Raw genomic sequence first — 25,116 nt, 5'->3', positions numbered from 1 at the left:
TGTTAATGTGATTTTATTTTTATAAGAGGAAAAATAAGTATTGTTTCATTTAAAAATATGGATCCGACAAAATCACCAAAGAATAACAAAACTAGTAAGTCCGTTTAAACTTGGCTTAAACATTTCAAAAAAGAAAACATTCAGTTTAATCCCTTATAAGTTATCAAAGGTACCAGGATTATAATTTAGTACGCCAGACGCGCGTTTCGTTTACATAAGACTTATCAGTGACGCTCAAAACAAAATATTTATAAAGCCAAACAAGTAAAAAGTTGAAGAGCATTGAGGATCCAAAATTCCAAAAAGTTGTGCCAAATACGGCTAAGTTAATATTTGCCTGGGATTAGAAAATCCTTAGTGTTTCGAAAAATTCAAAGTTTTGAAAACAGGAAATTTAGAAAAATGACCACATTATTGATATTCATGTCAACACCGGAGTGTTGACTAGTGGGCTGGTGAAACGTCCACCAGCAGTGGCATCAAGTTATCAAAGGTACCAGGATTATAATTTAGTACGCCAGACGCGCGTTTCGTCTACATAAGACTCATCAGTGACGCTCAAATGAAAATATTTAAAAAGTGTTGTTTTCCTAAATGTATAATTGATTTGTTTTTACCACTTACAGTAAATCGAGATATGTTGACACAGTTGATTCTTGTAATGATGAAATTTACCCAAAATTGCACTGATGATTTTGACTTCAGTTTAGTTCATCTGTAATTCATTCTATTCGCTCGAAAGTTTGTTAAAAATAAAATGGATACGAATGATGCATAAGTCTATATAACACAGTGGTATTTACAGTTCGCACTGCAATTTAAAAACCTTTTCGAAGACCTTAAGATAACTATTTTTGCTTAGTTCATTGATTTCAAATTCAGATATATTGAAGATTTTCTGTTTCTATTCTATCCACACATCAGTCAGTCAGTACTTATATTTCCGAGTTAGCATGTGATATAGAATACTACAGAAACTAGAATGTTTACTTCATATCTTGACCTTTTTCTTTGACATTGAGACTGATTGACGACTACAAAAAAAGTTCTATGACAAATTTTGGAGAGCGATTTTAACTTTTCAATGTCAATTTTCACCATGTCTCAATGTACTAAACTCCTCTGCGTCATCGTTTAATGTGCATATATCTCAAATATGAAAGGTACCAGGATCATCGGTGACGCTCAGATAAAAAAAAGTTATAAAGCCAAACAAATACAAATTTGAAAATCATTGAGGACCAAAAGTTCCAAAAAGTTGTGCCAAATACGACTACGGTAATCTATTCTTGGGATAGGAAAATCCTTAGCAAAATATGAAATAGCAAAGTTCCATGTAAATTTCTCCAAAATGCACTATTTACCTCTGCTCCAAATGACAATAAAAAAAATAGAAATCAAGCCCAAAAATAAATAAATAAGCTTATAAGCATATTCATATTCCTTGGTTGAAATATTATATATACTTTAATTGATATTTCACATTGTTCATTTGCATTCCTCATCAAATTTTGCTAATTTGATTGCAAATCTGGACCTTAGGTACTCTGTTATTTACAATCCGAAATGGTAATAGACAGTAATACCACCTTAAAGGGTGATGTGAGTATCATTCGTATCATTTACCCATGGTGCAGTTCTTTATTCAAAATAGGATAAAAAAAAAAGTGTCTTTAATAACCCTAAGACATTCTCCCGTTGTGAAAGAAGATGTATGAATGTAATTAAATCTCAATCTGTAAACATTTGATATCTAACATTCATTTACACAAAGAAGGACAATACAATGTAGAACATTTCCTATATAAATAGTAATAAATATCAATATAAAAAAGAAGATGAGGTATGATTGCCAATGATTAAACTCTCCACAAGAGACCAAATAACACAGAAAAAATCTATAAGTTACCGTATGGTCTTCGACAATAGGCAAAACATATACCGCATAGTCAGCCATAAAAGACCCCGAAATGACAAATGTCAAACTATTCAAACGAGAAAACCAGCGAATTAATGTATGTACAAAAAGTGAGAGAAAAACAAATATGTAACACATCAACAAACGACAACATTGAATTGTGGCAACTGGCTTGGGACAGGCACATTTATACAGAAGTCGGCAGAGTTAAACATGTTAGCGGGATCCCTACCCTCCCCATACCTGACAGCGGTGTAACAGTAAAACATAAGATCGTACTAGAAAAATCCGTTGAAAAAAGCTTAGCTCAACAATAAAAAGAATAAAAAAATAAAAAAGTAAAGATCTGATAATAATTAATAAAAACATGCATGCCTCTAAGATTAAATGACCAATGACCATTTTGGTATAATGTTTACAAAATTTTCAAATAAAGCTTATATGTGTAGCCTAATATGTTTTAATGTCAAATTTGTTAATTTCCATAATTAAAGAAATAGCATTTTTTGTTAACTTTAAGTACCGTTATCACCCATTAAGATTATACATTATAATGACTATGTTGATGATATCAATTCAACTGGAAGAGAAATATAGGATGCAAATGATGCAAGTAAGTCTGCCTAATAAAAAGGCTATTTAAAATATCTTAGCCACAATATAATTTTCTACTTTAGCATGAACAACAAGACAGGTATCAGATATTCAATAAAACAAATACATTTAAAAGAAAACAAAATATCATGCTCCGTATTTTTTCATAATTCATACCCTAATAAGCCGAATTATTGCCTATAAGACAAACGTATGTAAATACATGAAAAACAAAGGAAATAGAACTTCTCTTATTATCACACACTCTGTCGTATTGAAAAACCTGGTGTATGCTGTAGTCTAATAAAAAAAAATCTACTTGTATTTCTCAGGTCTTCTTTTTACTGTTTGACTCACCATATATACATGTACAAAAATGAAGACTTCATGGACTCACACCTTCAAAATTCTTTAGTGAGAACCCTGATTAAAATTTAAAAAAAACCTTCAAATCCTGTTAATTCAAATAAATGTTTCTACATTCGTCTCAGCATGGTCAACTTGATGCAAGCAGTAATACCAGCCATTGTTAAGAACTCACTTTCCGGGTTTCCGTCAAAGTTAAATAGTTTACTATGGGTATTCCGAACTCCTTCCTACATAATCAAACATATTACATCCTAATAAGATACAGATGTAAAATTTTCAATTGTGACAAAGGGAGATAACACAAATTAACATCAGGATTAAAGGACAAACTACACAGTTGCACACACTTTGGTCATTTAACATATTGTACAATAGCTGCATTGTTCTCAGTAGGGACTTGTCTGTTCATTGTCGAATTTCCATTGTTTATATATATACTTGTTTTGTACTTAGTGTAAAAAAAATAGTGTCAGACTTTTTTAAAAAGTAAAATCACAAAAAATACTGAACTCAGAGGAAAATCAATTTGGAAAGTCCATAATCACATGGCAAAATCAAAAAACAAAAACAAAACGCATCAAAAACGAATGGACAAGAACTGTCATATTCCTGACTTGGTACAGGCATTTTCAAATGTAGAAAATGGTGGATTAAACCTGATGCAATTTTCCTGACTAGATAATATTCGTGAAATCGGTACGGGATTGCAGTTCAGTAATTCGGATCATATCCGCAATCATCCGCTGAAATGATTGCATTAAAGAGCATATTTCAATAACAAATTGTAACATGAATTTACTTTCAACTTTACTTTCCGCTATAGAGACGATGTTCTATCACTTAATAATTGAGAATTTGGTGACTATGTTGAACGCATAACCTCGATCTAGAGATAAAGCATACAACAATTACAGTTAAGTCTGCCTCATATCTTGACTAAAATTTAAAAAATTGACAACGAGGGTCGGTTGAAAACAAAATTTACGACAAACGAGATGATTTCAGCTTTCCAATTGTAAAATTTCCTTTTCTATGTAGCAGCAAAATTCCAGCAGCACCTGCATATTGAGCATATATATCCCAATTAATACGACATTCCCGCGCTTGTATTTCCTATCATGATTTCCTTGATAAATGTTTCTGCTCACAGGGAAGCTATTAAACCAAGAGTTACAAATGGTGAAGTTAAAATCATCTTTTCGTGAACTTTACAGGCGCCATCACGAGTTGGTTGACCGTTATGTAAAAACCTTTCACAGATGATATCGGATATGTTTCTTACGTCGTAACTTCAATCCCCTTCCCTTTGTGAATGTGACCTACCGAATCAGACTTTTTACCGAGTTTGTAATAACATGAGCAACACGACGGGTGCCACATCTTAAACAGGATCTGATTACCATTCTGGCGTACCTGAGACTCTATGTTGTTTCTTGTGTACAATTATGTGTATGTTTATTTCTTTCATCTAGGCCATGGCATTGTCAGTTTATTTTCGATTTATGATTGACTGTTCCTCTGGAATCTTTCGCTCATCTTATTAAGTTGATGTCGAAAAAAAAATGTAAACAGTCATTAATCAATGTCTTCAGGAGTCAACTGTATTAATATCACATTTCTCCTTGATAAAACTACTAGTTAATGATGTTTGTATTTTTACAGAAATTATTGTTCACGAGTTGTGACGCGCTACTACCAACACAGTTATTGTAAATGTACATGGTGGGGTAGGTAAGTGCCTTTACTAATTTTTAGAAACTTGTACTACTTCTGGGAAAATCTTAAAACCAAATCGATATCCCTTCGGTATTCAAGATAAGAAAATAACACATGTCTTCTGTGATTTAAGCATCGACTAATTAGATCAACGACCGAAAGTAAAATGTAAGATTATGGAATTACAGACAATACTATTTTCAGTATAATAGTACATCGAATTACTGCAAATTCTAATCACTGAAAAAAAACAATCAATCATAAAAACAATACACAAAAAAAAGAAATAAAAATAAAGATAGAACATCAGGAAATGTTGGATAGGTTTATCGTGTTTTGTATTAATACAATATAAACTAGAGATACTAACAGACTATTCAAACTCGAACATACACTGATAATGACCCCCCAAAACACCAAACAAAATACGAAATACAAACAACAGTACAAAAATCACAGAAAAATTACGAGTTATCAACATAAACAAAACTCAAACTTCTCGTGTGTTCCAGAGTGGTAAGCAAATTGTGATCCATATTTGACACCCTTCTTGTTGGCAACATAAGTGTAAATATGTATATGAGTTAAGAATCTAAAGTGTATAGAGCTTTGTGTTTATTAAGAGTCATAATAACTGAAATAAATCATACATTAACTGTCAAGTAGAAGAGGAACCAGCAACCATGAACCTAATATACACTTTGAACAATATTTGACAGGTGCACTAGCAGGGGATATTCTAGAAGAACATACCATTCCACAGAGACATTCTGTTGTGCAGGATGGAGACATAATGGATATAGGAACTGCAATATTCGTAATTTCATATTTATAATCAAATAAATATAAAAAAAAACAAAAACATAAAACTACCAAAGAAACACAGAAAGTGTTCTTATTTAAAATAGACGCTATATTGTGATGATCAGTTTAGCATATTAATGGGAGTTTGCTTAATAAAAGGAAGTTTGCAGAGTTTACATAATAATGCATGAAGCATAACATAGTGATAAGTAATCGACAAAACAAACAATAAAAAGACTGTTTAAAATGAAAAGGCTTAAATATATTTATAATCTTAAAATGTAAACGTTGGTGTTAAGGTGACTTAAAAATTCGCGCATTAGTACTACTCGACATGATGTTTAATTGTGGTATCATGCAATTGCACAGAAAGAGTATGTAAAAGATAACATTATAAAAAATATTTGATTAAGCACAGTTTGCCAGGGGGTATTTACAAATTACGATGTCAACGTTCGAAAAATTGATTGCTTGATTGATTAACTGTTGGTTGCTTAACATTCAGTGAGAATGTTGAAAGCAGATGACATGAAGTTTGCAAAGTATAGCAATGTGTAAAAATGTAAAATTTTGTCTCTTGAAAACAATTTCAACCGGGTTTTTTTTTCTTAAATTTATATGATAAATATTGAAAAAAAATAATTTATTTGACTTCCTACGTCATATGACTGTTTGGGACACTGCTTTGATAACAGCCAGAAAAAAATGATAAAGTTATAAGTTTGATAAATTGTGTTACATATATAAAAAGCTATCAATGATTTGTTTTAGTTGTAGTATAAAACAATATAAGGTCAATATCATAAAAAAATTAAACTTTTTTTTTGATTCAGCACAAAACAAAGTTTATTTTTTTGTGACATAGACCTTATATTGTATATATACTGATAACCTATAAACAAATTAAATATTCAACTAATGAAAATAGAAGTAATCACCATTGTGGCACAATTCACAGATAGCAATACGTACCTTTTGAGATTGGTAGAAGGAAATTAACTAATTTTATTCATGCAGTGTATTTTATATTTGCAGCTGTTTGTTCCCCGAATTGCCGAAACGGCGGAACGTGTATCCGGCCAAATGTTTGTTCCTGTCCTGCAGGGTTTGATGGAGAGATATGTTCTGGAAGTAAGTAAAAAAGGTTAATTTACTACGCTACTTTATTGTCAGCTACTGCAGTTATTTGTCTTCATTATAAATTTAATGTCAATTTAACTACAAGAGTATTCCTTGTAAACAATAGTTTCAAATTTCCGCATTATATGCGTGTTTTCAATCATTTTATTTTCCGCACTTTATGAGGTCAATTTTAAATAAAATATGTTCAATGAATATAGAATATGCCTTTTAAATCACAGGACTATAATGTGCTGTTTTTATTAACAAGTATTTAGGTATTATCACTGATGTTAGATTGTTATTACCTGGGGGTTTCATCAATATCAAAGTCGTTGTACCGGTATTGACATATCGTTGGCTTTTTATGCCCCACCTACGATAGTAGAGGGGAATTATGTTTTCTGGTCTGTGCGTCCGTTCGTCTGTTCGTCCGTCCGTTCGTTCGTCCGTCTGTCCCGCTTCAGGTTAAAGTTTTTGGTCAAGGTAGTTTTTGATGAAGCTGAAGTCCAATCAACTTGAAACTTAGTACACATGTTACTTATGATATGATCTTTCTAATTTTAAAGACAAATTAAACTTTTGACCCCAATTTCATGGTCCACTGAACATAGAAAATGAAAGTGCAAGTTTCAGGTTAAAGTTTTTGGTCAAGGTAGTTTTTGATGAAGCTGAAGTCCAATCAACTTGAAACTTAGTACACATGTTCCCTATGATATGATCCTTCTAATTTTAATGCCTTATTATATTTTTTACCAACTTTTACGGTCTATTGAACATGGAAAATGATAGTGCGAGTGGGGCATCTGTGTACTTTGGACACATTCTTGTTTTTATATATATATTCATAAAATTCCCTGGTAAAATAAGAAACTAAGATTCCAATTCCTCAAAATTTACCTTATCTGAAGTTAACAAATCTTTAAATGTTCTTTTATTCATCTTTAGGGTTTATCGTATTCGTAAATATTTTAGCTTTTAAATGTTTGGTTAGAGCGTTCCTGGTGGGGGTTATTCATGAAAAGCGCTTCGGAAGCACGAAATGTCATTTACACAGTCCACAATCTTGAATTTATAACATGGCTTAGGTTAAATTGGATAGAATCAGATATAAAATCAAAGACTTTCCTCAGAAAGGACATGTACGGGTTTAAAAAAAAAAAGCTTTATCGTGACGTTGTACATGTTGTATATGATAATGCGAAACACTCATGTCCTTTTTTTAAATATTTAACCTGACTTGTGTTAGTATAATATTTTTGCAATACAATGTGTACATAGAAACATTAGATAAATAGCATATTTGTAAATATCAAAAAGTTTGAAGATGTAAGAAATATTTAAATAGCCCAAACACAAATTATAGAAGTCATTTGAAATATCTGGTAAAACATTTTGTAATATGTTTATATCAGTGTTAACCACGATTATTTGTAGTTTTCATCTGTTGAAGTTGTCAACGAAAGCGAAACATAGCGACCACATATTTCGTCAAAGGCGGAGCTGGCATGTGGCGCATGCTCAATTTAAGTTGATTATTTCTGTAATTTTTTGTAACATAAATAAATTTTGCGACCACTTCATGAAATTTTACGAAACTTGATCATAAGTTGTTCATGATCAAAACACTGTATCTATGGTAAAAACCAAATCTTTTTTTTATTTCTTCAATCTAATCAATAAACGGACTACTAGTAATACAATAATGATGTTCCGTAAACACGTGATTTATACTATGAATTTTTTATTCTTAATATGTATACACTGTATTTAAAATAATGTGTATGTGATATATATTATTAACACTTTAATACTTTAGTATACTTTACTGAACTTTTCCCTGAAAATTCAGTAACTAATTACAGGGATCCTCGGGCTAACGCTGTAATCCGAGTAAATTGTTAAAACAGCAGATATATAATAAAAGAAATTTACTTGAAAAAAAAAAATATTGAGATACAGGGTATGGTCAAAATCTTTATAAAGGTTGCCATTTTCTTACTTTTGAGGTGTCTGAAGCAAAATGTTTGTAATTCAAAGAGAGATTATATTCTGCGAAGATAAATATATATATACAGTTATATATATGATTTTTTCATCTTGTTTTGACTCTCCACAATGCAACAATCTATCCTAAATTGAGGTAAATTATATGGCCTTCCAAATACCGTTTCGATTCCTTACATCACCGAGGAGACATTAATGGTCGAAATCCGGATATGGTGTACAATTTTTTTGCACCTCATTTTTGCGGTAAACCATCGTTTCCTAAAGTTTATTGTTTTCTGTTTGTTATTAGGTTTATAATAAAGTCCATTTTGTTACATCCTGGGGATCCGTATATTGTGCAATCGCCAATGGGAGTCAGCACGGTTTAAGAATATCCGTTGTTCGAGCTGTTAGTCAAATGAGTTCTGTTTAAATATACCTTTACATTTTTTATGTTTCTTTGGAAAATGTTCAAAACTATGATTGCGTTCGATACTTTAATATATGTTACATAAGACAATTTGAAAGATATTCTTTGAATGTGTTGAAACTTGGACAAAAGCTTCGTCGACATGATGAATTGTTAACAGATAAAAAAAAAGTATTTTCTTTTTCAGTTTATTTTAATATTTACTAATACATTTAGCTTTTTTTTTTGGCATTCAACATAAGACTTTCACACTGACAGCAGCAGCCGTATTTAACATACTTATATGGATATTTTTGGTTTTGCATTGCAAAACGTTCTCACTAACAGCTCAGCTCTCTGAAATAATTTGCTCATATTAACTAGCTTAGCATAATGTGATGACTTTTACTTCCTTTCTTATTATAATAAGATGGAACACATATATGTAATGACTTCTTGACTGCTTGAATGTATCCGTCGTTTTTAATTTTATTATTTATTTAGTGTTGCAATACATACCGCTTTCCTTTAAAAAAAAAATATACAAACTGTCGTCAATATCTAGTAAGAATATTTTTTGTTCTTATCTTTGTTTCGATAACAAATGAACATAGGTTTTTCGAACGTATTTCGGGTTTTTTAATTTATAAATGACAACTGTAAAATCATTGGTTATACGAATTTCTCTGAGGTGCCAATGTTTTTAGACAGAAACCGACAAATAAAAGTTAACCCAAATTAAAAGAATCCTATGTATTCAAGCTAATAGTCAGTTGATTTTAGACAAGTGTTCATCTTTAAGTAAATATTAAGGTTAAATAAATGTCAGGTGAAGCCCATCTCTTGGTGTGGAATTTTCTTGCTGTGTTGAAGAGCAATTTGAGGCCTTCGACTATTCTCCGGGCTGTTCAGAAAAACAAAATCAGATCTACCATAAAACAATTATCATTAACTTTTTGCAGTTGCATCCTGTTCACATTTGGCACCCTGCTACCCTGGAAGATGTTATGGAGGCAACAAATGCATGTGCTCAAACGGTTTCAGTGGAACTAGTTGCAAAACTTGTAAGAATATAAACATAATAAGAATCAGCTATTATGCATTATATATATACTTAGATCAAATCGCCTTTCAATGTAACTGAAGCGCAAGACCAATCGACCGCCTAAGCTCTACAATAATAATAAAGCTTTCAAGGGCCGGGTGTTACCTTTCCTCGTCAGTTTGAATCTAGCATCGTTATACAGTACATGCTATATAAGTAGATATAGGAAGATGTGGTGTGTGTGCCAAAGAGACAACTCTCCATCTAAATAACAATTTTAAAAAAGTAAACTATTATAGGTCAATGTACGGCCTTCAACACGGAGCTTTAGCTTACACCGAACAACAAGCTATAAAGGATCCCAAAATAACTAGTGTGAAACCATTCAAACAGGAAAACCAACGGTTTAATCTATATATAAAACCGAGAAACGAGAAACACGTTACACGTAAAAATTACATAAACAAACGACAACTACTGTACATCAGATTCCTATCTGACTTTGCAGCGAGATTAAACGTTTTAATAGATCCAAACCTTCTCTCTTTTTTCCTGAAACAATAGCATAACATTACAACATAGAAAAACGCACGATAAAATATCAATTGGCAGGCTTAACTCAATCAAAAAACGTAAATTCATAAGCATGAATATGGAATTGCTACAGATCAGCTAACATATCTATTGTCAAGGATCCTACAAATTAATGTAAGATTCAGTCACAGAAATGATTGCTATTAGTATATTAGTATATTATCAGTTCGTCCAGTGACGACTCTACAACATATTTTGTCTATCGGATCACAAGCAGTGATGGTGATACAAGACTGACAATACAATCTGTATAGTAGTATATATTTCGTCTTAACATCAGCCCAACAATGTTAGATCTGTCCCTCGCCGGGTTTCGAACACATGCTACTGAGATATCGTGGAACCAGATCGCCTTGCAATATGTCGGACGCGGTAGACCACTCTATCACATAGGCTCTTCAATAATCAAGCTTTCGGTGACCAGGTGTTACTTTTCCTCGTCAGTTAAATCAAGCCTTTTAGCACAATACATGATATATAAGGCATGAAGATGAAATTGTTACAGAACAGCTTAATTGGTTTGTTTTAAAGGATCCTACAAATAAATGTAAGATGCAGTCACATAAATTATGTTGTTAATACTTTATTGCCGTATTATATCATTGTTGTGCGTCGAAAAACATATAAAAACATATAAAATTGCATCAAGTAGTATTTTATTATTCAGGCTCATTCATCTATTTGGTCAACATTGAAGATCCATTGGTTGCCTTCGGCTGTTGTCTCCTCTATGGTCAGGTTGTTGTCGCTTTGACACATTTACCATTTCCTTGTTCAATTTAACATCCAAGTTTCTATAAAAAAAAAAAGCGACTTGATTGAAAACAACAATATAGCGGAAGAAGTAGAAAAAAATAAAAACCAACTGTTGACACAGCAATTGAAAGTCATTCAATACTATGATTAGAATTTCTATTTATGTTTTTTTCAGTACATAGTGATGGATTTAAGCCTTTGATAGGGAAAGGCAATGCGACGTTTGCTAAGTACAGTTATACAACAAATAAATTTGCATACGAATTTATGACAGACGCAACAAACATATCAGAAGTTGACCTGCTTTGGACCAATTCTGATGAGTTTAATTTAATGAACTTCGACATTGATGCCTCTGTAGATGTCAAATATGATTTTGATCATATTCCACCCATTCCAGGATACATCAGGGACATAAAATTTGGAATTGTTGATGCACATGTGCTGGTTGTTCATCATAAACTCGGTCTAAGTAAGTTTATTCTTTGTGCTGCTGTATTCAACCTTGTGTAAATTTTTGTTAAACAATCGGGAACTTGTATACTGATTTTGAAAATTCAAAAGGTAATGAATATTAAGAAATTTGTGTCAATGTTATTCCTTTTTGCCAGCACCGTTGCAGGTCTTTTTCTTTTCTTTTGAATAGACGGTGAAACCGAAGTAAACAGGGAAACTTTCACTTGTCCTCAACCATCTAACCTGAAGCCAATAGCTAATACAGTTCTAGAATGTAGGATGAATAATGGCACAAATGTATTCCAGGTGGATTCAGGAGACAGGTAAATAAAAAAAAACACTCTATAAATTGTCTTAAGGTAGCACAATACAAAGATTTTTTTACTTCCAATCACTAACATTTGAAATGCTATAACTTTCTTATGAATGCATAGAAAATAATAAAAGAGGTACATATAGATAGATAAAAGATTAATCTTTTAAATGAATGTAAAATTTTTATTATGCAATCATTATGTAATCAATTAGTATGTAATTAGTGGCAAAATCTGGGTAAGGTCACTTGAATGAATTTGGCTCTTTCATCTCTTTAACTATACAGAAAATTTTAACGAAATCTTAATCAACACATCAAGGGCTTCAAAAGAGTGTCTCAGATTGTCTCTATGGTATTCTATTCTCTCATAAATCTCCAATTAGTGAAACATCCTTACCACATAAAAGAAGATAATGTTTAATTAGATGTAAAATTTGTTCTATACATTCTATCTGAAATCTGAGACACCCTTTTGTAGATAATGGCCATAGGAACAACATATAATAAAATCAAGCCTCTAGGGATATCTATGCAGAAGCTAATTTCATTTGAAAGTGGAAATTTGGTGAAAAATATTTTAGACACCGTTAACATTATAATTGGTTACATAATTGTTGCATAATGCTAACATTGCATTAATTTGAAAGAATAATCTGTTAGCTATCCAAAACTACCACTTTTATAAATTTTCAAGCATTATTAAGAAAGTTACAGCATTTTAAAACTTGGTAGTTGGAGTTATAAAATCTTTGTATTGTGCTACCTTAAAAGCGCTTTTCCAGATTAGACTTTTGACACAAACACTCAAACATAAGCATTATAAATCAAGGAATATCTGAGTCTCAAGTGATGTATGTATCGTTTAAACTGTGCATCAGTATACTTACAAATGTACCTTGATTTGAGCAATGTCGGACGATATGACATGTTTCAGCCAATCTTCATAAACATTAACAAATCGTTCGAATTGACGATAGAAAATTCTATTTTGATTTTGTCACACATTAAATCGAACAATTTTCAATCTTGTTCCAGAAGAAGGACGAAAGATACCAAAGGGATAGTCATAAATAAAAAAAAACTGACAACGACATGGCTAAAAATAAAAAGGACAAACAGACAAACAATAGTACACATGACATAACATAGAAAACCATAAGCAACACGAACACCACCAAATACTAGAGGTGATCTCAGGTGCTCCGGAAGGGAAAGCAGATCCTGCTCCTAATGTGGCACCCGTCGTGTTTCTCATGTTATAAAAAATCCGGTAAATAGTTCGATAGGTCATATTCATGAAAGGAAAGGGGATTGTAGGAACGACGTAAGAAAACTATCATTTGTTAAACTGTTATTCTATAATGGTCAACCAACTTGTTATGGCGTCCGTAAAATTTACGAAGGAATGATTTCAACTTCACTATTTGGAATTCGTGGTTGAATAGCTTCCTTGTGAGCAGCAACCCTCTATCAAGGAAATCATAATATGAAATACAAGCGCGGGAATATCGTTTTAATTAGAAGATTTATACTCACTATGCCGGCGCGGCTTGAATTTTTCTACATAGAAAAAGAAAGTTCACAATTGGAAAGCTGAAATCATCTCGTTTGTCGTAAATTTTGTTTTCAACCGACCCTCGTTGTAAATTTCTAGATGGTTGGTTTAATAGCTTCCTTGTGAGCAGCAACCCTCTATCAAGAAAATCATGATAGAGTTATGGTCCTTAACCATCATAATTTAGGCAATGGTTTACATCGAATAAAGAAAGTGTAGATTGGTTTTTTAGTACGCTTTCATTAATTTGTGATAAAAATACAGTTTAAACAAAATACTATTTAATTATTCAATGTTTAAGTGTAATCCATCATAAATTACTCGTTTGAACAATACATTAACAAAAACTACATCTTAAATCATCTTTTTCCTTCTCGATTGCTATTAGACTCGTTATTGTAAAGGTGCTATCTTCGAGGTCTTCGCTATAGGTATATAGATACATTGTGCGAGTTATTTTGTTTGTTTTTAAAGCTGTTGAAAGTGAAAGTGAAAACAATCATATAGAGTATTAAGAATTGTGAAGTTTGTAAACCATAAAGTTCGAGTTGAAAACTTGTGGTATAACGAAAGCAGTTTAGAAGTATTTACGGTGGATGCAAACTAGCGGCAATTACCGAAACTCTAAATTCCCATTGAAATCGTCGCAGTCCCTTGAAAAGGTAGCTTATGATTATCTGTTGACTTCGGTGCTTCGGCGACAAAAAACTGTCTCACGAACTAGGTATCTCGGAACTTAGTGTCTCAAAGACTAGCTGTCGCAGGAACTTATGCTTTTTTAAGCTTGCTCTGGTTTTTAAAATGGAATAATTGTTTAGAAAATAAAGTTGGGACCTCGGAGTCAGTTAAGGGGACACTAGTTGTTTAATTCATTTTTAAAAAGTTATAACATACACACACGTATAATCAAGTTACAATATGTCTGAAATAAACAGTAAGCACTGCATATACTCGAAAACAGATATTCAGAATTTCAGTTGTATTTTTTTTTATCCAGACGCCATACTATTAACTTTTGTAATGTTCATTTAACGCTGTGATTGTCATAAAAGCCGATATAAACATAAACATAGATATATATAAATACTTGTAGCGACCTCGTGCAATTGTATTATTCCAGGTCTGTTATATCATGCTATCGGTTAAGCGAAAAGTGAATTATCATGTATACCTAAGAATTGTTTTTTTGTGGATCGAATCAGTCAACGAAATGGTTCGCCTTTGTTTCACTTTTATTGATTACATTCTTTTCCTATGAAATGGCTGACGACGATGCAAACAAAATCTTTAGCTATTGGGTTAACTTGAAGATCACATGAATACGGATCTGAATTATTCACTTGCAAGGGAATAATTCAGCAGCAGTGCTTCTTTGCAAATTTTGACTGAATTGAAATATATTGGTTGCTAAAAACGAATTATTATTCCAGCATTTCGATTCTGTTATAGATAATTATTAAATTTTAAAGATACGTTCTGACCTACACAGTAACTACTGGCGGGTACCGAATACTTATTAATCCAGACAATAACCAACTACACGCTACTGAGATATATAATGGAATTAGTTCTCAGCAGAATATGGAGTATCGGTTTGACTACGATAAACCAGTTCACTGTCAAGAATCTAGCACTTGTTCTTTTGGTGACGTTCCACTTCAGCTAGAAGAGGATATAACTAGGGTAACAACTAAAGTTTTTACAGCTTTTGAAAAAACAGCTAAGAGATTAAAACACGTCTTTGTACTAAAGGTGTGACTTATGTATGGTATCACTGTTTACAAAAGTCAACTTACTTTATCAACGATAAGGCATGCTAACACTCAGGTTCTCCGTCAGTAAGATTGTGTATCTTCTTAGGTAGAATTATCGCCAGTAAAGGTAAATTTGAGCTAGGAGAGTATATAACTGCGGTATGATAACACGTATGTAGAATTTAGTTCAATATCAGCAAAAGTATTAAACTTTGTTTTTTTATATTTCACAGTAAAAAACGGTCCACTCCAGAAAGGCAGTGTAATTAAAACAATCTATCACGTATTAAGATATATTCGTCTCCGACAAGGCGCGATCACTCAGGGGGAATGGTACTTTCTGAAATGTTCGATGTCATCAAAAAGTAAAATCACAAAAATACTGAGCTCAGAGGAAATTCAAATCGGAAAGTCCCTAAACAAATGGAAAAATCAAATGACAAAACACATCAAAAACGAATGGTCAAGAATTATCATATTCCTGACTTGGTACAGGCATTTTCAGATGTAGCAAATGGTGGATTAAACCTGGTTTTATAGCTCTAAAACTCTCACTGTGGTGACAGTTTCATCAAATTACGTTATATTTACAATGATGCGTGAACTAAACAGCCATAATAAATAAAAAAGTCAAAAGTGTGTATCTCATAAATACGACTTTGGCATCCAGCAAGGGGTTTTAAGTACGATAACACTATGATATTAATATGCAGATGTGATAAGATAAACAACAAACCAGCTTTCCAACAAAGACAAAATCCTTAATTGATATGATCTGCACACATCAAACATAGAAACATTAACAATAAGACGTTCAAGACAAAAGTACAGATCTTTAATGTACTCTTCAGAATCTTGCAACCAGTTTTTTTGTTGATGGTGGGGATCGGAGTAACCGAAGATACCTACCGACCTACAATTTTCCACATACGATCTGAGTTGAAGGCACTTTTCCGACACAGGGTTCTCCATCCCAACAGCAGTGTTAACCGACTTTGTCGTAGATATATTCTTTTAAAAGTCCACTCGAGATCATTATTTAGATTGAAATAACGGATATGTGTTTAAGAGTATTTATACCTTTGGTGTATATGACAAAAGAAATTATCGGTAGTAAGTATAGTATGGTGCCAAAATCTCTTAATGTCAACCATCTTTTATTTATAAGCTTTTATTAATTTGCAAAAAGTCGAATAGTCAAATTTGACAGTTTGTTTTGGATTTATCAGTTTGTTTTGGATTTATTAGTTTGAAATGTCCCTTTGGTACCTTTCGTCCCTCTTTTAGTACACACGTAATAAAACAAGTCAATTTATATGAAATAAGTGCAGGAAACATAAGGTGGTGTGCAGACTGTAAATATGATGAAGATCTTGATATTGACTATCTCGGTTCATAGATTTTATCATTATTATACAGTATTTATAACAGCGCATCATATAATATAAAAAAAATACCCTAAACGCTTTACAACATATTCATACAGATATACAAGTATTAACAATAAAATATGAAAGCCCATGTTATGAGATCCTAAAAACAAACATATTTAAAATAAATGGCATATTAAATTTTACTATTAGGTTTACTGATCAACAATCAAATTTAAAAATAAATGGGCATAGTAAAAGACAGGAGACATTTAACCCGTATAGATAAAAATAATTTTAAAATATTTGCTTAAAAATTCAAAAAATATTTGTTTAAAAATTCCAAAAAGTATTTGCTTAAAAATTCTAAAAATATATTCTTCGATTTTTATGCCTCCGTTAATCTCATATCACATGCTTGGTGAAAATAGTTCAGCTATAAAGCTAAATAGCCTTGACTTTTACTATATCATTGTTTTGCAACAGGCTGTCGGCATCCGAATGGGAACAAACTGTGCCCCTCTACTTGCCGACTTGTTTCTTTATTATTACGAGGCTGACTTCATGCAGGAACTTCTTAGGAAGAAAGATAAGAAGTTAGCAATATCCTTTAACTCTACTTTCAGCTATATAGATGACGTTCTTTCACTAAACAATTCAAAATTTGGTGACTATGTGGAACGCATCTATCCCATCGAATTGGAGATAAAAGATACTACAGATACAGTTAAGTCGGCTTCATATCTTGAATTACATCTAGAAATTGACAATGAGGGTCGATTGAAAACAAAACTTTACGACAAAAGAGATGATTTCAGCTTTCCAATTGTGAACTTTCCATTTCTAACATTCCAGCAGCACCTGCATAAGGGGTATATATCTCCAAATTGATACGATATTCCCGTGCTTGCATTTCCTATCATGATTTTCTTGATAGAGGGTTACTGCTCACAAGGAAGCTATTAAACCAAGAGTTCCAAATGGTGAAGTTGAAATCATGCCTTCGTAAATTTTACGCACGCCATCACGAGTTGGTTGACCGTTATGGAATAACCGTTTCACAAATGATATCGGATATGTTCCTTACGTCGTAACTACAATCCCCTCCCCTTTCATGAATGTGACTTACCGAATTAGACTATTTACCGGATTTGTAATCACATAAGCAACACGACGGGTGTCACATGTGGAGCAGGATCATCTTACCCTTCCGGAGCACGTGAGATCACCCCTAGTTTTTGGTGAGGTTCGTGTTGTTTATTCTTTAGTTTTCTGTGTTGTGTCATGTGTACTCTTGTTTTTCTGTTTGTCTTTTTCATTTTTAGCCATGTCGTTGTCAGTTTGTTTTGGATTTATCAGTTTGACTGTCCCTTTGGTACCTTTCGTCCCTCTTTTAGTACACATTTTTGAATTAATTTTCGTCGTTTTCTGTTAATTAACATACGTTGCTATTGTGTCTTCGATTTATGAATTTTACTTTTACTGTGGTATTGTCACTTCTGTATAAGCCGGAAAAAAAGAAATCCTCGACCCTATTCCTTCTTAAGAAAAAGAACTAAAATCAATAGAAATATTAAGATAATTAAACATAGTATGATAAAGCATAACAAATGGTCCATAAGTTTGTCTTAAATTAAAAGAAAAGGCTTGTTATAAAACCAACAGGTACATGGCTAATTTTATGTTAAGGAAATAAAACCGAAATTATAAAATAACCAATTATAAATATTGTGCATTCGAAGAGTTTTTGTGAGTTTTTCATGAGGGATACTCAAGTCCAGACGAAGAAATACAGCTTTCAGAAAGAACAGGGTGTTAGGAGTTTTTTGAATTAGTGACAATCTATTAGATTTAATAAATTAGTATATAATTTTACGAAAATAACGTTGTCTTTAATTTACAAACTATTTTTTTTAGAGACCAATACGACCAAAATGGTCAGGATGGTCAGATAGAAGTCTGTCTGGAGTAGAGCGTTACGCATTTGAAGTATGGAAGATGGAATATAGTCTTGACTATTCAGTTTTAAGAGAACCAGATATTCTGTCAGACTATAATCCAGTGCCAGAGTTTATAACCGAGGTACTAGCAAGCAACAACACATTCCCAGAATATGAACCTAAGGGACCAGGGGTCTATTCAACAATACTCGAAGTTGCTGACAAAGCAAATAATTCAAGATATGTCCGAAGAATAGCAATATTCGATAAAACATCAGAAATATCCACCAAATCAAGTCATCGGTTGTTCGTTTCATCGGCATCTAATCAGTCTAACTTCAGCTGGCAGACGACACCTAACAATCAGCAGACGACAACCTTGGTAGTGCAATGGGAAAATCATTTTATAAACGAAGTTCATGAAAATGGTCATTTCTTAGCAAGAATCCAAGACTATACTCCAAGACTCAGTGATGATGTCAGGCGAGTGGACTATAAAAAAATTGAATCTCAATTTGATGATAAAGAAGGTAGCAGAACTAAAGACGAAATATCAAATATCAATTCTATTGTTCGATTTGAAATTATACACGGTATACCTAGCACTATTCCACCAACAAATGGTTGGGAAAATATAGTTCCCCTTAAAGAAAATGAAAGTCTTGTTCTGAGTGGCGTCAATATTCAGGACGGACATTCATACAAAGTTTGGGTTCGTGCAACTGATGTAATGGGGAATACAAATATCGATTCTACAATTGTTCATTTTGATCACAGCCAACCGTCAGTGTACTCTCCTACGTTTGATAAAAATGTCGAAGATGGACATTTTCCTTTTTCAAGCAGGTACGTTTTTATGGTAATCACATATAATTGCCAAAAACTATGTGTATGCATTTACTTACTAGTCTTTTAGTCACTATTTAAAGTGAAAGAATGTCATCTCTGTTTTCTTTTCAACTTTTAATAATCCACATTAATAAGAATTTGCATGCTTGTTTATTGAAGTGAAATTGGTCTCGAGATCGTCAGCAAACCGCAAGAATGGTATTCAGATTAAACATATTAAAACTTATATATATCTATCAATATGAAGCTTCAATAAGAGATATGCAAACTTTGAGAATTTTAAAGATTTAAAATTAAAAAAAAATAAACCAGACACACCTGTGAGATACGTTATAAGTGTAAAGTAGTAAGACTTCGTCTCTTTGAAAGACATTTAAAAAAAATTGAATCAAATAGACAATTATTTCACTTCAACGTGTTTCTTTTACAAAATAATGTTGAACAAAAGTTCTCGGCAGCGGAGAGTAGACAAGACTTATTTGATATCATATTTTGCACTCAGAGTAACAGTCGCTGCCAAGGATGAACACAGTGGAATCAATAAAGTATCGTTCAAGTTCGTGGTTAATAGCACAGGAGAAGTTAAGAACCAGAAAGACTTTAAGATCGAATCACAGGTAATTTAAAAAAACAAACAATGAAAGGTATCTTCATAATTACATCCCAACTGCTTTGTTCTACCAGGGGTGATCTATACAGGATCACGTCTACTATAATACCCCCAATTGAAGTTTATGCTTTGCATGCTTTCCTTTGGGTTTTTTTACACTTTGACGGGAATGCCAAACCACAATGAAAGTTAAAAATATTTACACAGAAAAGACTAACTGTTGAAGTTGATTTAGAAATAATCCAGTATTTAGGTTTGGTTTCGAACTCAAGACCTTTAGCATATTTACCAAAGATTCAACCCCCTACTCTAGGACGAATGGATACAAACTCACTTTTAAGTTTATTTAATATAAAACATTGTGAACTGCGGGCATTCTCATTGGATTAATTACTTGTCTCAATTATTTCATATTTGTAAAATGATTTTCAGCAATATTAAGGTAATTACGTTTTTTGTTGGTTAAAAGAAATTTTCAACATTAAAAGTGAGTCAAAATGTCTGACGATAGTTCTATTAAACGCTTTACATAAAATGCAACAAACAAAACAAAAAATGTTACAAAATAAATAATTTCATTTTCAGTCAAACTTCAATTTAGTTGTTAAATGGGCTTTTTATGGTCTCATATTCAAGGCATTGAGTTTTTCAATAAAGTTCATATTGAAATTTTCTTAGTTTTATGACGTTGAATTTGAGATACATTTCCGTGCATGTTTTAGACACCGGCAATCTGTAATCAGCTTCCAAGAGATTGTTACTGCATTCCTAAGGGTGAATGTTTCATGATTGATAGTGTCCTAGATATTGATAACTGCTGGCTTAAAGTTCCAATCAATAGAACCGACGATGAAGTTCATATTCTACAGATTTATATATACAACTTAGCCATGCTGTCTAGTATGACTACATTCAATGTAAGTGATTCATATTAATGTCATTTATCAATAAATGATCACATTAAGGAAATCAATTAGGCAAAACAAATTAATACAACCTAAGCTAGATAATGATAGTTCTAGAAATTATTTACCTTAATTTATAACTCAAACATTACATGCATGCATTTTATAGCTTGCTGTTCGGTGTGAGCCTAGGCTCCGTTTTGAAGACCGAACCTTGACCTATAATGGTTTACTTTTATAAATTGTGACCTGGATGGAGAGTTCTCTCATTGGCTTATACAACGTTTCCTACAACTATATACCGTTTTTTAAATCTAATTTGCAATGAGATAATATCTTCTGAATACAACGTTTAAGCATATCTGATAATCAAACAACAGTTACAATTTTAATTTAAAAAAAACCATTTACAAAGATGTTACACGATAAGAGGTAACAAGTGTGATGCATGATTGGCCGTTTTCACTTTTTTTCTGTTTGTTCTTCGAAACGATAATTCGTTTTTCTTTGTTAAAACGTGTTTTCAATTTATTTATTTTTTTAAATCTGAAGTAATGGGAAAGATTTGAAGTGACAATTCCGCAAAAACGTTAGTAACGATTTAACCTATGATTATTTAGTGATATAAATTGCATTTTCGGACGGGTGTACTCCAAAAGTACATTTTTGTAAAGAAGGGGTAGTCTATACAGGAAATCGATTAAACGAGTACCGTTAGTGATTTTGAATAAGAATAAACTGTGCAAATTATTTGAAAAGGATTAATTGATCAGATCGATACAAAGCAGAAATGCATGTAACAAAAACAGATAGGATGTGACAGGGTACTTACACATCCCACAGCAAAAGAGACACTTCGTATAGATCTGAGATCACTCGCAGTCACTGAACGTTATTTCAAAGCCAATAACAACTAATAAAAAATCATGCATATAAAGACTAGCACGTATAACTTTTAATAATTTTTCATCAGTAGTAGTCTGTGCTTGTAAATAAAAAGTAAAATTACCAAAAAACTGATTTCCGAGGAAAATCGAAAACGGAGAGCCCCATCATCAAATGGTAAAATCAAGAGATAATACACATCAAACGAATCGACAACAACTGTCATATTTTTGCCTTGGTACAGGCATTTTTTATGTAGAAAATGATGGATTTGACCTTGCTTAATAGTGCTTAGCCTACAACTTGCTTGTATGACAGTCGTATCAAATCCCATTATAGTGACAACGATGCGTTAACAAAACAGACTTTATAGGTAAACTTGTCAAAATAGGGGTACAGCAGTCATCACCGTGTTACAATCTCAATCTCAATCAGAACAAAAACAAGCAAAACAAATACAAAGAGGCATAAAAACTTATATAACAAATTTAACAACCACGTGCAATGCTATTTTTTTGTATATGTTATTTATGTATGTTACATCAACCCATTAAGGATTGAAATATTTGAAGGCCTGTGACCGAATGGCTTGATTAACATCAACTATGGTGTAGAATCGCGTGTTTGGTTTGACGTCAGATTGTTAACAACACAGATAGAAATATAAAATAGTAGGTAGTATGCAAAAGATATCATAGAACAATTATGGCAGGATGTTTAAATTAAAAGCAACAGCATTATACCTCTGTTCAATTGTCATAAATCGATTAAGTGAAAACTTAAACCGAGGGAAACACATTAACAAGTCAATAACCTGCAACTGCTATTCCTTTACCAGTAGATTTCTTATTACAGCTAGGAGAGGTGAAAAGCTACAAAGGAGTACAAGAATGTAAGCAATCTACTTATTTTACATCTTTTAATTTGTTAGTACGTCTCACCTGATGGTTCAAGTGAGCTCTTTTCAACATTTGGCAAGCGGTGTCCGTGATCCGTCGTCCTAGTCTTTTCCTTAGCTACTGGGCTAATTGAAACCAAATTTGCTCAGAACCATCATTGGGATATTTAGTTTATAAACATGCACGATGATACTGCTTGTAATCCTGCATGGCTAATATGGCGTATTATGTTAAAGAATTAACGATTATTTCAATTTTTCATTACATTCAAATATGCAGGTAATTTTCAGCCAATCAAATAAGCGTATAGGGGTCTAATGTTTGGGGTGTCTGACCACTGTCTATAATATCGAAAATTTTCAATTTTTGTGGAAAGATTGCCTTTAAATGACACTTTTTTAAAAAATTTTTATTTTGCCTGTGATATTGAAACCAATTTTAGATACTGAGAAACGTCTACAATTTTGCCGTAAATACATATGAATTCAGGCGAGCGACACAGGCTCTTCAGAGTCTCTAGCTTTATAATAGAAAGGTAATTCAATCAAAATTAAGAAAGAAAATACGTCTATGCAAGTGCATTTCTGTTGTTAAATCTTTTTATATGACACACACAAAAACCTTCGATTCATGTTTCAAAACATGATACTGGTAACATTAACATGCGTATTCTACAATAAATAGATTGATATATTGTAGAAAGCAGGTACCACATGTGGAACAGGATATACTTACCCTTCCGATGCACCTAAGATCACCCCCAGTTTTGGTGGGGTTGGTGTTGCGTAGTCTTTAATTTTCCATTTTGTGTTTTATGTACCTTTATGTTTGTCTTTCTATGTTTTGGTGTCATGGCGTTTTCAGTTTATTTTCGATATACGAGTTTGACTGTCCTTCTTGTATCTATTGGCCCTCTTTTAGAACAAATTCAATGCTTGAAAATCCAAACTATTCATAAGCAAAAACCATTTCAAACAAAAATGATGCGATCAAAGGTATGGCAAACTAAGGGTAAATACTATTTTTATCAAAATGTGGCATAAGGGAATTGTCAAATTCAATCTATGAATCTTTCGAACGAAACAACAACGATCATCAGTCGTGTATCTTTAATAATTATATATACATGTAGCTTTTTATTTTATTGTAATATTTCACATTATTCATTTTTCTTTTTCAAGATTATAGTCCATCAAACATTACTATATTAAAGACGTCAGACACAAGTTTGGGTATTAGCTGGATTCAGGCACCGTCCTGTTATGAGCGTGCGGGTATACTCATTCAGTTATTCCGACCTAATAATTCCTCAAGGGATTTCAAAGTACATAAAGATGCGACTACGTTTGATTTAACAGGACTCTCACCTACTACCCACTATTGGTTTAAATTATTCACTAAATATGGCAACGATACACACTTTGTTATGAGCGGATCTCCTGCAATTCTGAAATTCCAAACAGCGGAGGCATGTAAGTCATATATGAGTAATGTTTCAGTAATGAAAACAGTCTGTGCCATGGTTTTGTATTGATGAGAACATGTATAGAAAGCGTGATATATTCACAATCATTGTATTCCAAAACATTAAATTGACATGTTTCCTATCATTAAAATAATAAGTGGTTTGAAAACCAATAGTATTACATCCTTATACGTGATTTTTTACAAATTGAAATCTTAACATTTGCTGTTCCAGTAAGGCGACAGTAGTTTGCCGCTGCTATAAGTTAACCCCGTAATTAACTTGAAACAAATCAAGGTTACAAACAAAAACTGAGGAAATCGTAAGACATTTACACAAAAAAAGCGAAAGAGATTGAAATGGTGGTACGAACACAATTTGGATCAGACGACATGTTGTGATGATTTTAAGAATTTTCGCTACTCTGTTCCAAAATAACAAGGTTTTTAAAAGACTGACATAGTATATAAATAACGGACCTGAAACAGAGAAAAATGAAGTCCCGTTTCGTTGTTTTCGAGATATAAAACATTGACAATATGCCGGAAACGATTTTCTCAAGACTATTCATACATTTAACACTGGCAACCTTTTCTTTCAAAATATATGAAAGAATAACAAAGATCTTATTGGATTTTCAAATATGGCTTTTTAAACTCTGTAATAAAATTATGAAAAGAAAGTAGGGGTTAACGGAGAAATGTTTTAATAGCACCACATTAATAAGACCAGAGGATTCTGAATAGCAAACATCTTTCAGAATTGTCACATTGCATTTCGCCGAAACAAACATGATATT

At 32.4% G+C, this 25,116-nt stretch overlaps 1 protein-coding gene across 1 annotated transcript; it reads left to right on the top strand.

The window, feature by feature from the left end:
- Window positions 1-1,566: 1,566 nt before the first annotated feature.
- Window positions 1,567-24,386, top strand: LOC134704813 (uncharacterized). The gene is made up of 11 exons (XM_063563596.1): window positions 1,567-1,579; window positions 5,317-5,414; window positions 6,437-6,545; window positions 11,489-11,785; window positions 11,960-12,092; window positions 15,110-15,323; window positions 18,682-19,550; window positions 20,056-20,170; window positions 20,886-21,080; window positions 22,809-22,845; window positions 24,034-24,386. Exons 1-11 carry the CDS (start codon window positions 1,567-1,569, stop codon window positions 24,384-24,386), a joined length of 2,433 nt encoding a protein of 810 aa, XP_063419666.1.
- The last annotated feature ends 730 nt before the right edge of the window (window positions 24,387-25,116 follow it).

The sequence above is a fragment of the Mytilus trossulus genome, chromosome 2 (assembly GCF_036588685.1).
Source record: "Mytilus trossulus isolate FHL-02 chromosome 2, PNRI_Mtr1.1.1.hap1, whole genome shotgun sequence".
NCBI classification, from domain to species: Eukaryota; Metazoa; Mollusca; class Bivalvia; order Mytilida; family Mytilidae; genus Mytilus; species Mytilus trossulus.
The sequence above is the reverse complement of the archived record's forward strand: the minus strand, read 5'-3'. Positions and strand labels throughout refer to the sequence as shown.